This window comes from Oreochromis niloticus, linkage group LG10 (assembly GCF_001858045.2).
Source record: "Oreochromis niloticus isolate F11D_XX linkage group LG10, O_niloticus_UMD_NMBU, whole genome shotgun sequence".
Classification (NCBI taxonomy): domain Eukaryota; kingdom Metazoa; phylum Chordata; class Actinopteri; order Cichliformes; family Cichlidae; genus Oreochromis; species Oreochromis niloticus.
Genome location: NC_031975.2, coordinates 17,969,393 through 17,986,519, shown reverse-complemented (window position 1 = coordinate 17,986,519; position 17,127 = coordinate 17,969,393). Strand labels below are relative to the sequence as shown.

General features: G+C 39.2%; 2 protein-coding genes across 2 annotated transcripts; both read left to right on the top strand.

Annotated features, from left to right (window-relative positions):
* The first annotated feature begins 12,340 nt into the window (after positions 1 to 12,340).
* Positions 12,341 to 13,600, top strand: LOC100701009 (claudin-4-like). The gene has a single exon (XM_003446978.5). It carries the CDS (start codon positions 12,601 to 12,603, stop codon positions 13,246 to 13,248), a length of 648 nt encoding a protein of 215 aa, XP_003447026.1. The 5' UTR covers positions 12,341 to 12,600; the 3' UTR covers positions 13,249 to 13,600.
* A 1,298-nt stretch (positions 13,601 to 14,898) lies between these two features.
* Positions 14,899 to 16,118, top strand: LOC100701283 (claudin-4-like). The gene is made up of 2 exons (XM_019363620.2): positions 14,899 to 15,246; positions 15,341 to 16,118. Exon 2 carries the CDS (start codon positions 15,364 to 15,366, stop codon positions 16,000 to 16,002), a length of 639 nt encoding a protein of 212 aa, XP_019219165.1. The 5' UTR covers positions 14,899 to 15,246; positions 15,341 to 15,363; the 3' UTR covers positions 16,003 to 16,118.
* Positions 16,119 to 17,127: the final 1,009 nt, after the last annotated feature.

The window sequence follows — 17,127 nt, the reverse complement described above, 5'->3', positions numbered from 1 at the left end:
AAAAATGCCAAACCAGAAGCAGCAAAAACGCAATGTGTTAAATTCACGAGGTGCACTTGAATTGATATTGTATTTGAAGAGAGGAAAAAAAGCAGTGGTACAAAATAAGCTAAAAATCTATCTGGCCCATCTGACATGCAACTGGTATATTTGATGCTGCAGTGTTTGGTCTGATTTTAATCGGGTGGTTGCTAGATAACATGACATGTAATCCAAGTTTTGTGGCTATAGGTTTGAATATTGTGCATAAGGTGTGGTTGGAGCACAAAGCCACAAACGGATCATTTTAGCTCCTTGGTATGTGGTTGCTAGGCAACGTGGTGATGTCCTAATATCTATAATATATATAAATAAAAACCTTCAGGGGCTGAAGATATATCTGTGTGCCAGTTTTGCTTGCTGACCTGATTTTGTAAAAAGAGGTCATGAGCAAACATAGACTTATATCTATAGCTTATATCTGTGTTAATATCTACAGTTATCTCATCATTAACTAAGCTAAAGTGAAAAATTGATGATGTATATCAGGGGCGATTCTAGGATTAGAGCTTTGGGGGTGCTGAGCACCCAGAGAGCTGCCCAGCCAGGCAAGATAAACTTTACACGTCACAATGAGACTTCTTCCCTGTCTCTGTCAGTCCCTGCATCCTTAAATGTCTCCAGTTGTCCCAAGTTCTCTCTGACTGTCTCCTGGGTGCATTTAAACCCCTGTTCCTCCCTGTCCTCATCGTCTGTTGTCTTCATCTCTGTTATCAGTCATCATAATTTTACCATCTCTGTGCAAGTCTGCAAATTTCTTTCTTAAATCATATGATTCTTAAATTCATCAAGTCTCTCTGTGCCTGGGTCCTCGTCTCAAAACATGACATCACTGTTTTGTACATTTTAACACAATTTAATCCCCACATTTGTGAAAGAAAAACAAAACACTTTTTTTGAAAAGGCTGTAACAAAACCATCAAATCTGATAAAGGTTATTTAAATGCTGCAAAAGAAGATGGATTGGAATAAAAAAAAAAAAATACATATCCTAACCTTAATTACTGGGGGAAAATGATGAATGATGCTCATAGTGAGTAAGAAGTAAACTGAGTGCATTTGGACAGAGATTCACTTTTAATGTGTATGTATAATATAATACAGATACATAAAAAACACTCCCAAAACAGAATAAATTATTACAAATAAAAATCTTTACTGCAGATACTAATTTTATTAATTTAATAATACTAATTTTGTGTTGTAAGATTTATGAGTTTCATGCTTTCATAGTGGTACTTGGGAGAGCTTGACATTTTTCTCGGGTGGTACACACTGTAAAAAGTTTGAGAAACACTGATAAGTGTATGTGTGCTTTTGGAAAACATCTAAAGCTGCTGTACAGAATCTTTGAAACAAGCTAGCTTAAAACACTTTTAGAATATAAACAGAGCATCTGCTTCTCTTTACAGCTCCTCACTCCACCAGGGCTGTTTGGCACTTTCTGATAGTGCGCAAATGTGATGCACGTACTGCGGCAGTCATACAGACAACTGGACGGTCCAAAAGTTGGCCTACGTATTACTGGCTGAGGTTTTAGTAGAGTTGTGGCTGAACCACATAAAAATATATCATTAATTTTAATCTCCCCAATCAATTATAATGTTATGTTGGAATGTTGTTAAAGAGGGTCGAAAATGTTTCAACCCAGTTTGTTTTGCAGATTCTGTATAGCAGCTTTTATATAGGGAGAGCACAACTTCCACATTGTATGAGTAAAATCAGGTTTTTTCTCTTCGTCAGTTTAATAGTTTCTGTTTTGCCTGTCACTGTTCCCTGTCTGTTTTCTTACCTGGTTCTTCCTGACCTTGTACTTTCTCCTCACGTTCCCCTCTTTCCTCTCTCCCTCTTTGGACTGACAATCATACACAAATAGATTGTATTCAATTAGATGAAAAATTACATTAATATGAAAAAATACCATTAAGATCAATAACAAAAAGTCCTCTCTCAGTGTACTTTCAACCAAAAGGCAAATAACCAAACCACATGAACATCTCATAAAAGATATGAATATTGAAACACTGATCCAACATTATTTTTGATTGACGGATCATTTGATTTTACACTTTTACCTGAATGTGGCTCCTTTTTTTGAAAAAACTTCCTTATATCCCTTATGAACCTGGCTGCCTCTCTGTACACAAACACACACACACAACAGGAGTTATAAGGTTAATGGGCATTCAGTCAGTTAGCTAGTTAGTATCCATTTCAAACAGGACAGTGGTAACAACAGTAGGCTACGGACAATTTTAAGTTTTCAATTGGCTATATACATTTCAATGGAAGCAACAGGACGGTCAAATGTGCTGATTTTACTACAGAGCAGGACGGGTTGTAGAGTAGCAAACATCGTCGGAAAACACGTTTTCAACACTGGAGGTTACCTGGGTGTAATGTTTTTCAGCTAAAAAGAAACATGTTATGACTCCTACCTAACTAAATAAAGAGTAACTGAAGGTTAAATGCAGCTAATATGTCGTGTTTTAAGCCAGGCACTTACACCCCCGCTCCGCTGCGTCTCAGCCACTCTGGCAGCAACGGCGCTAGAGCCAGAGTAGGGGAGAGCCGAGCTGGAACAAACCATTTTGGGAGGGGGGGTGTTATCTATACTTTTGTTGTTAAAATGTTATGTCTCAACCAAGTACTGTATGGTTTTTATATTTTTAGCAGTGTGTCACACAGACAGCAAATATTGTCCAAAAAAAGTAAGAAATCTTTGGGGGTGCTTTGATTCATTTTGGGGGCGCCCCAAAATGAATCAAAGCACCCCCAAAAATGGGCTAAAATCGCCCCTGATGTATAAACAAAGTTTGCTGTAGTTATACAAATCATTCTGAGGGGAACATGAATATCTGGACCACATTCATCATAATCCATCCAATAACTAGCAAATCAAAGTCACCATATTGAAAGACAGCAGATAAAGTTCTAACATAAACTGTCTTTACTGTATTTCAGGTACAGTTAATTTACTGAGTCCTAAGTAAACTTGTTATTCACTGGGCTTGGACACACAAACCTAGGAAAAATTAATAAAGTCATCTTCAGATAGAAGTGATTTGTTAAAGCAGATAGACACTGCAGCACAGAAAAATCTTTAACTTACATCAGCTCTGATCAGAGAGCTAATAATTAGCAGAATTATGAGGAACTCTTTTTCTTAATGTGTTACCTTTAACAAGTTTTTCACAGTAACATCACACGTAACACAAGTAACAGTGGCGTCATGCAGAAAAATAATTTTAGATATACAGTTCACATGTAAGCACAGTGTCTCTCTTTTTATTCGTGTTAGCATACTACACTATAGTATGCTGTGCTTTTAAGCGGAGTGAAGCAGACAGACTGAGGTAAATTACTTCTGAGTCGTGCGTAACATGAAATAAGGATTTCTCCAATCTTTGATGACCCAGAAAAACTACATAATGAGGAAGAAGACTTCTTTACAGCAAGACCTAATGGACTCTTAATAAAAGTCACTGACCCGTGTCTCGATACCTTTGTCAAACTGATATCCCCATTGCAAGTATAATAATCTGCGGCGGAGTGGCGCAGTCAAAGTCCGGGCTTAAATCAGATTGAGATGCTTTGACATGACCTTTAATGCCATTCATGCTTGAAAACCCTTCAATGTGGCTAAATTAAAACAATTACCCACAGAAGAGTGAGAAAAAATTCCTGCATGGCGATGCGAAAGATTCACTTTCAGTCAGCACAGATGCTTAATTGTAGTTCTTACTCCCAAGGGTGGCAAAGCTAATCATTTATTTTAGAAGGAAAATTCTGTTTTCACACAGGGCAAGGAAGGTTTAGTTAGCTTTCACCCCTTAATAAATGACATCACCATTTAAAAACTGTATTTTGTATTTACACAGGCTATCTTTGCCTAATATTAAAATGTGTTTGACGATTCGAAACATTTAAGTGTGACAAAACGTACTTGTTGCAAAACATGAAAATAAGGACTTATACAATCACCCCCCAAAAGTACAGAGCAGTAAAGTATTGTGAAGAGACCTACTGTATTCTTAGTATCAGTCACTGAGTCTGTATTTCTATGAAAGTGTCTCAATACTTTTGTCTACCTGATCACACTTTGTCTTGCATACGTGTACACTTTATCAAATGGTAATATTTGTCAAACACTCCCGGTCAAAAAAGGGTAACCCAGAAACCACGATAAGATAAAGCCTAATAAAAGGCAATTATTAAGATAATATTGTATTTGGGAAGGAAACAATACAGTGAACCAACAACTCAAATCTGATTGTCAATTGTATGTCTTTATTAGCGTGTTTAAACAAGAAATATATGATAGTGCAGTTATTATTCTTGCTTCCTTCCTTTCTTTTCTTTTGCTCCAAATCTATGCTTTGTGTACACAACGCACTAGGCAAATTTTTGGCATCACTGTAGCTGCTAATAATGCATGATAGTAGTCTGACCTGACATTAAGCAAACTTGCCTGAACAATCCACCAAACTAGAGACCATCTGCAGCTTCTGGAGCATCAGCTGGCTTTAAAATTAATTTATGCAGGTTAATGAATGCATCTTACTCACTTTTGCTGCTTTCTCACTGATACCATTATAATCAAAATACTCAAACATTTGTAGTGGCTACTGCTATAGTCTCTACAACTTGGACTTGCTGTGGCAATTTTAGACAGATCCCAGCTGAAGGATAAGAGAAATGAATATATTTCAATAATATATCTCATGTTGTCATTTTTATACTTACCTTCATTATCTGGGCTACTGTCAGTAATGTTTTAGCATTAGCTAAAATACACAACCATCAACAGTGAAGAGTCAAAAGAAGCAAATGATTAGGAACACTGGACAATGATTGCTGGCATTAGATCAAGGAAGGAGTGAAAAAAAAAGGTTCATTATTGATCATAGGACCAGTATCTCATTTGCTTTATGGTGAGACCTTTGTTTTATTTTGAGTATCATATCTGACCTTGAACTGAAAGATAATATCAGCTTTATTATTAGTACGAACAACTTGTAACTTACAAGAAACTGAGTAAAACACTCAGTTTTCAAGAAACTTAAAGAATTCCAGGCGCTTTTCTTTCCAAGTTTCTTAGACAGCACTGTAAGCTGATTCATCCAAACTTTGGGGGTGATCTGGTGACTTTGCCATATTTATGTTGTTTCATCAGTCAGTGAAAATGCTATCTCAGTAAACCTTGATTGATCACTAGAGATGTGTTAGTTGGAAAGATACAAAATTTCTACCCCACTAAATATGATCCATGATAGTCACTTATGTGATATGTCAGGTGGTATTGATTTCAGGAAACAGTAATGCAATGTTATAAAGCAAAACTGTGTAACTAGGAATGTTCTTCCTCAGGGGTGGTTAGCCATTTAGTTATAAGCAGCGTATGTCATGGTCCTGCAGCCCCGGGCAGTATGTGACTTACTCTGAATATTCTTGCATCACAAGTTTTCTTTGGGTTTGGCAGACATAAAGTAAGTTGCATAAAAGGAGAGTTGATGTTGTCAGGGTCCTGGGTCGGTGATCCAATGTTTTGTGTTTTATTAATTAATGCTTTCATTATTATTTATAATTTCTAGTCTCTTGGTTTCTGTGCATTCCCTGTGGTTCCACGTTTAGTTACTCTTGTCTCCATGTCTCAGAGTCTAGTCTCGTCTCTCTTTTCATGCCCCCAGTCTCAGTGTTAAACTCGCGTGTCTTGTCCTCATCTACTTCCTGTTTTATTTTGATAGTCCATGTCCCGTGTTCGGTATACTGAGTTTTGCTTCCCCTTTGTCTCATTATGTGTGCTTATTCCCAGGTGTGCTCTCCTCCTGTGTCTCATTCCCTCATCATCATTCTGTGTACTTAAGCCCTGCATCTTCCCTTGTTTGTTGCTGGTTCGTCTGTTTCATCCTCTGCATTTTCTGTCTTCCAGGTTCCATTGTCCTTGTCTCTAATTTTTATGTTTAATGTTCAGGCTCTTGTCTCAGGTTCTTCGTTTGTTCATACTTGTTTCTAGTTTTTTCGAATGTAAGTTTTTGTTCTTTTTTCTCCCGTTGCCTTTTGCTTTTTTGCAGCCCAAAATAAAGGCTTGCTTTTTGTTAAACATTCACCAGCATCTCTGTGTCTGCATGTGGGTCCACCTCATCTCCTCTCAACATCGTCTGCCTCGACAGACATTACAGCATACTTCTAATTTAATCACACATTCAAACCATTTGGTGAATAATGATCAGTCAGTGACCATCTGGTAACCCCTTGAGGCTAATAAAATAATAATAATAGTATAGTATATAGTTTTTGGTGTAGTAGAAGGAGGGGTACATACAATTTTTTCTTTGACATTTAGCTTCATTTACTCTAATTCATTGAGAATTATCTTGCGAGTGCACTAAGCAGTATCGCTAAAGTCAGTTACGGCACATTAGAATTAATTATAAAAATGAATTTGTTTTTTGAACATAGAAGCATCTAAATGTCTTAGTAAAGATATTAGTTAATATATGAAGCTTTAAATACACATGGAGTAGTTTTAGATAATAAATCCATGGTTATGCCTTACAAAGGATTACACGACCTACCGAGGCCTCAAATACCTTGTTCCTTGTAAGTATAATTAATGAAAGTTTCTCATCCAGAGTCAGTTGTATCTGTGATTCAGTTATGATGATGGCCTTTTTCTTAAAAAAACAAAGCAAAAGAAAAACCACATGTAAAACCAAACAGCAGATTTATTACCTTAAAATTATAAATCGAATTTTGGTGTGACAATAATGTTTTTACATCCTTCTCTGCTAACTTGTTTCTGTTGAATAAATTGTAAATACTAGTAATACCCCGGCTTGTGCCTTTGTGGGAAATAGAGAGATCATATCAATACTGTACCTGCGTTGTATTACTAATTAAACTCAGTACACTACAACTTCAAGTGCTATGTATTCAACAGGATAAGAGATGCAAAACAAAAACTAGAAGCATGAATGCTGACTCAAGTGTTTTGATCAGCCAGTTATGCAACCCAGTTCCTGGAACTGCCTGTTGAGAATCATTCACCAAGAAACAACAGGAAGACTATGACTAATGAAAAGTTTAGATATTATTTTGCCATAAAATGGTCTCAGAGAGCTGGATCTCAATTGAAAATAATTTGAATATGTTATTGAGAATGGTCTATGATTATTAATAGTGATATTTTTGAATATAATTTTCACTGAAGCAGATTTACATTGTGCGGATAATTTCAATGGATTGTTTTGTCAGTTGATGAATTAGTTTCAGTTTACAGAGGGATTACCCATACTTCATCATATCTAAAAGGGGGTGTAAACAGGGATTTCAAGTGTAAACAGCAACCGTATCATTTGGTTAACTACCAGAGGAAATCCAGATAGTATATCTGTATGAGTATCAAACCACTGCCAACACAAGGAGCATAGTAATCCGAATACAGAAAACATGAGAAGCACTTTTTCCTCTTTCACCTACAGTAACACTTAAAATGTTAGTCAGTTTTCAAATAATAGATAAAAACTTTATATTTAACATATTTAACTGAGTATTTTTCTCTTTCCTGATTACAGATTGAACTGTCTGCTGCTCTACTTCATATAAAACATTAAAAAGCTTTTATCATATTAAGATATTGAACACAACCTCTCACTGAGATCCAGTACTCTGCAAAAATCTAATGCCATTTCTTCATCCACTCTTTTTGCTTGCAAGCAGCCAGATTTCTTTCAATGCTTTAAAATGGTCTTGATCAAAAGTTCTCTGGACTTTCCCAAGGTCTTTCTCAAGTTTTTCTTTGGACAGTGTTTGCTTTTTCACTCATTTTCAACAACAAAAACATTTCAGTAATGTTTTTTTTTGTTTGAAAAGCCACTTTATATCGACAAATGAGTCATTCAAGGATAAAAACAGGCCCCTAACTCAAATAAGAACCAAATGTACATCTAAAAGATTTACATCCCCAAAGACCTATTAACTGGAAATTTGGCTTATGTTAGCATGAGCAAATGAGAAAACTGGACAAGTGGTTAACAAAAAAAGAAGTGACAGTATCTGAAAGTCATTTCTTCAATCATGAAAGCAGAAAAATGTCAGAATTTGATCAATCACGCAGTACTACTTGGAAAGCGTCTGATTGACACCAGCTTCATTTTTAAGCACAACAGTGATTCCAAACACACTATTAGCCATGTTTTGGCCTCTCCAGAGCTTGAATGGGAAGAAAAGTCTGCCAACATTGAGAGCTTTGAATGTCTTTCATGAAGCCCGGAAAATTATTCTTGAAGACTACCTAAAGAAATTAAAAGAAACTTTTCCCAAGAGAGTTCAGGCTGTGCTAAAGAATGAAGGTGGACATTCTAAATAGTGACTTTCAAGCTAGTTAGAACTGTACAAACACGGTTTTTGCTTCATTTATTTTATTTTTACTGTTTGTATGTTTAGGAGATTTAAAACATTTCTTTTTTCATTTATACTGATTTTTCAAGTTTCCAGCAAACTGCCAATCCTATTTCATTTCAAACAGTCCAGTGCACAGAGAGATGGTGATTTCCACAGGCAGCCTGTTGTCTGTTCTTCTGTTCTAGAAGCAGAATGTTGGTTACAAAGCCATAAATGCTTTAAAGGAGGGTGGAGCCTTTCATTTAATGGGTGCTTAGAGAGTTATGGTCACAGACGAAATGGAATTAAAGGATGTTTGAGCACAGGTGATAGCACGCTTTCACAATCTTCCAGACATATATCTCTTAATACATGTACTGCATCGCAAAAAAGGTTAAAGTTGATTTCATTTTCTGTAAATGCAAAGTTTAAAATTAATAGGCTGCTTCTCCTAACTGCAACCTCAGATTCTGGTTACGCAGAAAAAGAGTTCACATCACCAACTGCATACATGCGTGCGCACATGCCATACATGCACAAGCACAAAAATAGACACTGCTGTCACCTCTTGGGCACAATGGGGAATGACAGATAAAAGGGGAATAGCACACAAAACAGAGTTTATCATTCTCCTTTGATTTCGATCCTTTGATTTGCTGCAATAGCTGCAAAATCCAGACATGCCAAATATGTTGTACATCACCTCACTGACTACTCTTTGATGCCTTCATCCCCTCACCCTAAATGAACTTCATACACAACAAAAGCTCTTTTCTTGTAACCTTCAGCAAACAAAAAGCTCTTGTATGTTCACATTTACAATTGGCCTTCAGTCTGAGTTTCAGAACACTCACAGAGCTTCTCTCACCTCCAACCTCAGCCTTCGGTTTGCACGCCTTCTTAATATTTTTCCCACTTCATAAATCACATATTTATTTGAAAAACAGTTTGGACGCTGTGTAAAATGCAAATAAAAACAGACTGAAATGATTTGTAAATCTCATAAACCCCCAAATCACAATAGAACATAAAAAACATATCAGTTGTTTAAGGAAATGCACTATTTTAGGAAAAATGTTTGCTGATTTTGAAGCAACATATCTCACTTTGTAGCATTGCCTCTTCTTTTAACAGCAGTGTGTAAACATCTGAAAATAAGGTAAGCACCTACTGAACTTTTTGGGAGAGCACAGTATTCGCATCTTTGCCTGATGTAGGACTAACCGCTCATTCATTCTGGGTCTTCTTTTAAGTTTGTGATGCTCCACATATTTACTGGTAAAAAGTCTGGACTGCAGGCAAGTCAGTTCAAAACTCTTCTACTATGAAACCAGTTTGCTGTAATAGATCCAATATGTGTTTTAGAATTGTCTTTGATAAATATGCAAGGCCTTTTCTGAAAAAGATGCCACCTGAAAGCTACTATATCCAAAGGCACTGCCATACCATCAGAGATGCTGGCTTTTGAACTGAGAGCTGTTGACAAGCTGGATGACCCTCTTTTCCTTTTGACATGTTTCCATGTTCTATAGAGAATAAAATAGGAATTTGGGAGATTTGCAAATCACATTATCTGTTTTACTGACATTTTAGAAAGTGTCCAAACATGTTCAGAAATAAGTCAACCTCAACATCGAAGTTTACCGGAAGCCCACACACACGGACCAGTACCTCCTCTTTGACTCCCATCACCCTCTGGAACACAAACTTGGAGTAATCAGGACCCTACACCACCGGGCAGAACATGTTCCCTCTAAGCCTGAAGGAAAAAAGAAGGAACACACACATGTAAAGGAAGCACTCAAAACATGCGGTTATCCTAATTGGGCGTTCATAAAGTCAGCAAAGAGGCACAGAAAAGAAGATCAGACACCAGCGAGGGAGGATAAGAAAGACAGATGCAACAACATTGTCATCCCCTATGTAGCCGGTGTATCAGAGAAACTCAGGAGAGTTTTCTCCAAGCACGACATCCCAGTGTACTTCAGACCCAGCAACACACTCAGACACAAACTGGTTCACCCGAAAGACAAAACTCCAAAACACAGACTTAACAACGTGGTGTATGCTGTACAGTGCAGCGAGGAATGCCCAGACCTCTACATTGGCGAGACCAAACAGCCACTTCACAAGCGCATGGCACAACATAGAAGAGCCACCTCCACAGGACAAGACTCAGCAGTCCATCTGCATCTTAAGGATAAAGGTCACTCTTTCGAGGATGCCAATGTTCACATTTTGGACAGAGAGGACAGATGGTTTGAAAGAGGAGTGAAAGAGGCCATCTATGTCCACTGTGAGCGACCATCTTTGAACAGAGGCGGTGGTTTACGACACCAACTGTCTGCCATCTATAATCCAGTTTTGAGATCCCTCCCCAGACGCCTTAACGCCCACTCACATCCTGGGCCATCTGACCTCAGGAATTCGCATGATAAGGTGGGGCCAGGTTTCACAATGAGCTCACCTGGCTGATTGTGACCCACACCCATTTTCACACCTTGGCTCATGTGATTAGAGGATCATCAGGGGGTCCTTTTGTCCCTCTTGGGGGGATACTCCCACTAGGTTTAAATCTGGGACTCTCCACCATTTGACTTTAGAACTGAAGAAGCTTCTCGGATGAGAGGTGAAACGTCTTCAAGCAACTTAAAGAAGTCCAGACGCTTTTCTTTGCAAGCTCCTTAGACTACGATGACCTGGATGACTGAGACCCGTCACAGACAATCTCACAATTTGCAAAGCAAACAGAGTGGAAGAGTGACATCCGGAGCTGGTTCATCTCCTGTTTTTCTTCATGCTGACTGTAAGTGACACACTACGTGCACTTCTTTGAAAAACAAAACACACACACCAGTAATTCATGAATTTGGTGAAGAGTAAGTGCTTATAAGATTTACACTACTACGCTTACATGTTATTTCTGCTACTTTTTTATTCGACTTCAAACAGAAATGTAGAGCAAACAGTTAGGTGTACTTTGTTCTTTTGATTTCAATTTATGATTTAATTATTTTACTGTTCTTTATTTACTTAAATCTGAACCTTTGTATTTTACACTGGATGCAGTTATCTAATAAAATAGGTCAGGGATTCCCGAAGCGTGGGCTGGGGCGCCCTGGTGGGCTGCGAAGGTACTGCAGGTGGGCCATAGTAGTAAGAGAAATTCTGTTTAAATTTACTCACAAGTATGTACAGGTACATATTTATATAAATATATTCTTTTATAAAAAAAGCAAATTAAAACTGGTAATAGGAGGTGGGCAGTTTGTGATATTACTTGTTACTCCGACTTGCATATGACTGGATAGTATTGGCATGTTATAGAAAACAGTTTGTGTTATTTATGATTTCTTAAAAATAAATTATAAGGAAATATATCACTCTCTCTTTGGGACTTTGGGAAAAGCAGATGAAGATAATTTCCTGTCAAAGATTATTAATACTCATATCAGATTAAAACTGATCATTATTGTTTTTAGGGGCATAGTCAAAGGCTAATCAAGCACATGATTGTACTCTTAACTTCATTTTTAATATCGAAATCAATTAAAGTATTCAAATTAACTTTAAGTGAAAGAATAATATCCCCCTCAGTCCTGAGCTGTGTCCATCCCCCTCAACCTCCTGACATGCTGTAAAGTGAAAGATACAGTTCCTCCAGAGAGTCTTTTGCAAGGCCATTTATGTGCATTCACTTGAGAGAGAACTCCAGCGGGATGCCATCCATTATCAGCGCAGGTGTACCACAACAAAAACGCTGAGCACATGACCATTTTTGGTTAGTCGGAAGTTTTGGTCAGAGGTGTTGTCATTTCAGACTGACTGAGTCACCAGACATTCAGGACATCACTCCACCCACCTGCTCACCTGTTCAGGTGAAACTTTATATTTAGGGAGTGGACCTGAAAAGCAGGTGCTGATGACGGTTTGCTGTTTCTCCATTGCCCCTCCTCCATCAGGCATTTGTACCTGCTCCACTCTAAATCCTCACCCATTCAGCAAACTCGTCTGACCGGCAGAAAACTCGGCTTCATCGCAAGGAAGAAACAAATATTCAACAGCCTGTATCACTCCACAGTGAGAACTGCGATACCCACTCAGAGCTTTATCAGCAACCTCTGAAAAGAGAAAGGACTTTAATTTGAAGCAGCTTGAAGAACAAATCTTACCAAAATGGTGTCTGCTGGCTTCCAAATGCTGGGTGCAGCCCTGGGGATCATTGGCTGGATTGGAGTCATCATTGTGTGCGCGCTTCCCATGTGGAGGGTCACTGCTTTTATTGGCAGCAACATTGTCACCTCACAGATCATCTGGGAAGGTATCTGGATGAGCTGTGTGGTCCAGAGCACAGGCCAGATGCAATGCAAGGTCTACGACTCCATGCTCGCCCTCACCGGAGACCTCCAGGGTGCCCGGGCCCTGACTATCATTTCCATTGTGGCAGGCGTCATGGCTATTCTGCTTGCTGTAGCTGGAGGAAGATGCACCAAATGTGTGGAGGATGAAAACCAAAAAGATAAAGTGGCTGTCGCAGCTGGGGTTGTGTTCATCATCGCTGCAGTCCTCTGCCTTGTCCCTGTCTGCTGGACAGCTCACACTATCATCCAGGAGTTCTACAACCCTCTTCTGAATGCGGCCCAGAAGAGAGAGATGGGTGCCTCGCTGTATATCGGATGGGGTGCTTCTGCTTTGATGCTTATCGGAGGGGGATTACTCTGTGCCAGCTGCCCCAGAAAAGAAAAAGTACCCTACAATGCAAGGTACACAGCTGCCACTAGGTCTGATGCCTCAGCACCAACATCTGGGAAAGGCTACGTCTGAAATATTTACTGGGACAGATGCACCAGAGTTTATGGGTTGTGTGTGTTGGTAATTCAGGTTACTTGATGAAACGTGACTCCTCATGAGAGTGTTGGAGTGTTTTGAGATGATGTTAACACCAAGAAAGGAACCACACCCAAGTCTACATAGTCAACAGCTGTGTGTGTGTGTTTGTGTCAAAAGTACTGTTGTGTAATTACTAACAAGTCTAGTATATCCATATGCTTATGTATCTTTTTAAAATGTTCACTTTTGCGCCTGTTCTTGTAGATTGTTTTTCAGAACTATGTATACAAAATTCTTAATGCACCACTTCTACTGTAAATAAATATTTTTACTGTTTATGAGAAAACTTGTTACTGTTTTTTTTCCACTCAATGTTTGTGTTCAACAGGATTCTTTCAGTGGTCACCCATAATCACATTTAAAGGAAATTCTAACATTAAAAACAATGTTTTCAGAGTATCCATACTGTATTTATTGTGCATTTGACACATTTTTAATGTATATTAATTGCAACATACATGTTCATTATGTACCACTGCATAATCAAAACTAGGATGTTTAAAAAACAAACGTCACAGTGTGTGAGAAGCAACCATTCTCTGACTTTCTGGTTGAACAGGTTTGGGTGTGGCAAGAATAACACTGGCTGGAAACCGGCCTGTCTGGTTAAACTGTGAACCTACAGACAAAGATATTTGGACTTTGAATGTAGTCACAGGACCAAGTTTTATTTGTTAGGGGAGTAAATATTTAAAAAGAAACAAAGTCTTGTAGTAAGCAAACATTTCTGGAGTGTAAAACAATCCACTGTATGTAAATGGACTAGTTCTTATATAGCACTTTTCGACTCTATCTGAACACTCAAAGCACTTTATAAAACTAATTCATTCAATCCAATCACGATTTGTAAGTGCTTACTATATAACATTCATAGACATTCACACTCCGACGGACGTATTGTGCCCAAGGATATTTGGCATACAGACTGGAGGAGCCTGGTATTGAACCAGTAGCTGACCTGCTCTGCCACCTGAGCTACAGCCAGCCCTTAATTTACGTCTGTGAAGGTCTGTGAAGGTTTTCAGTCATCCAGGTCATCGCAGTCAAAGGGGCTTGGAAAGAAAAGCGTCTGGACTTCTTTAAGTTGCTTGAAGACATAGAAGAGCCACCTCCACGGGACAAGACTCGGCTGTCCATCTGCATCTAAAGGACAAAGGTCACTCCTTAGAGGATGCCAATGTCCACATTTTAGACAGAGAAAACAGATGGTTTGAAAGAGGAGTGAAAGAAGCCATCTATGTCCACTGTGAGCGACCATCTTTGAACAGAGGCGGTGGTTTATGACACCAACTGTCTGCCATCTATAATCCACTTTTGAAATCCCTTCCCAGATGCCTTAACGCCCTCTTACATCCTGGGCCATCTGACCTCAGGAAATCACATGATAGGATGTGGCCAGGTTTCACAATGAGCTCACCCGAAACCTTGGCTGATTGTGACCTACACCCGCTTTCCCTCCTTGGCTCATGTGATTAGGTAGAGGATCGTTAGGGGGTCCATTGTCCCTCTTGGGGGGATACTCCCACAGGGCTTAAATCTGGGACTCTCCACCATTTGACCCCAGATCTGAAGAAGCTTCTCGTACGAGTGTACCAGTTTGTTTTTGCTCAGAGACTGACCTTACCTTTGTGTGCATGCACATTTGTAGGTGTGTGTGTGTATGTGTGAGAGAGAGAGTGTGCGTGTTTGTGTGAGGACACCTGAGGATCTGATAGCACTGTTGTTCCCACTGTTGAAGTCTTGAACGACTGAATAAAGCTTGTTTGTGTGGGGACAATGAAGGAAGCTAGAGAATAAGGGCTGTGGATATCAGGTCTCCAGTTTCCCCCTTTGTCTGAGGACACAGAAACTCCACCCTGAAACACAGCAGCAAGCAGCTATCTTCTCACAGTTAGACCCAGGAACATTAGACCGGAGCAAATCCATCATCAGGCAGGTGTATCTGCAGCACATACAAGACTGGAGTGTGGTTAAATTTTCTGTGAAGCCAACTTTTTCTTTTTCTTATTTCTTGAATTTTGTGTAGAAATCTGTTGCAGCAGCATTTTCATGGCTTCTCAGGGCCTCCAGATCTTGGGTGTTTTACTGGCCTTCTTTGGTTGGCTGGGCGCCATCATCACCTGCAGTTTGCCCATGTGGAGAGTCACCGCTTTCGTGGGGGCGAATATCGTCACTGCCCAGGTGATCTGGGAAGGCTTGTGGATGAGCTGCGTGGTCCAGAGCACGGGGCAAATGCAGTGTAAGATGTACGACTCCATGCTGGCTCTGCCTCCGGACCTGCAGGCTGCCAGGGCCATGGTGATCATCTCTGTGATTGTTGGGATATTCGGCATCCTCATGGCTGTGATCGGAGGAAAATGCACCAACTGCATGGAGGATGACGTGGCCAAAGCTAAAACCTGCATTGTGGCTGGAGTGATATTCATAATAACCGCCTTGCTGATCTTGATTCCTGTATCATGGTCGGCTCATGCAGTAATCAGCGACTTTTATAACCCCCTATTGGTTGAGGCTCAAAGAAGGGAGCTTGGATCTTCACTTTACATAGGCTGGTGCTCTGCTGCTGTCCTGCTGCTGGGAGGTGGTCTTCTCTGCAGCAGCTGTCCCCCAAAAGATGGTGGCAGACCCTACATGCCTGCCAAATTCACACCTGTAAGAAGTGTATCTTCAAATGTTGACTATGTTTAAGTGTCTCAGCTACAATGCTAATAAAAAGGCACAACAGTATACTCGAACAATTCTCAAGGCTGAAGGCAGTAAAAAAAACAGATCACATTTTACTACATTTAATAGGTTTCATACATGTCTTGATCATATCTTGATTCTTTTTTTTTTTTTAGTATATTTTAGGTTACTGAATGCATGTCAATGTTATTTTTAGATGAAATGTGTATTTTTCACAAATAAATGTTTTGCATGAATACCACCAAGTTTGTCATATATATCTTGTAAGTTGCATGTGAAGAGAAACTGACTTGATTGTATGCAGAATTTTTTAAAGCTCCCACTAATAATGGATAATGAGCCTTCAATTGCCAGGAAATTTGAACCTTTTGAACCTTTTGAAGTGGGAGTGTTTATTTGAACCTTACTGAACCTTGTGACAAATGAAAAAAAAACCCAACTTGCATATAATGTCTAAGTTGTATTGTTCACAGTTTAGCTCAAAAACATGAGTGACTTAGGGTTTGACAAAAACCCCACTGATGCTGTAGAGGTCTGAAAAACTTGTGCATCAAATGTGACATACTTGGTGTTACAGGGTTTAAGTACCAAAAAGATAAAGCTTTGTTCATGCAGCTCCTCCTCCTTTCCTGGAACTGAAGAGTACAGACACATTGTAACCCAAACTGGAACTATAAGCTACTTCTTAGTAACCTCTAATGACAAAGCGTTCAAGAATTCAAGGGAGTAGACTCCTAGGAAATTGGCCGTGTACTGGCCTTGTTCAAAGACAGGAATTTACAGTTTCTGTCTTCAGTAAAATGGACAGTCTGTTGTTCAGATTCGTGTTACTAAGGGAACGTTTTTCACCTCTAAAGAATGGATATTCACACTTTGCCCAGTAAGAGGACATCTGCCAAGTCTTGGAAAGACGATATATCCTAAACCACCTTAATGGGTTTTTTTGTTCACTGATTTTCAGTTGAAACCGGTGAGGACAACACAAATACAACTTCACTGTGATTTATAAACACTGTTCCTGGACCAGTTTTGGCCTCTTGGGAGATAGCAAGAGGATAAAGTAAAAGTAGTAGTACCACAAATTTAAAAACAGCCCCCCCCCCAAAAAAAGATTGGCAAAGTGGTGTA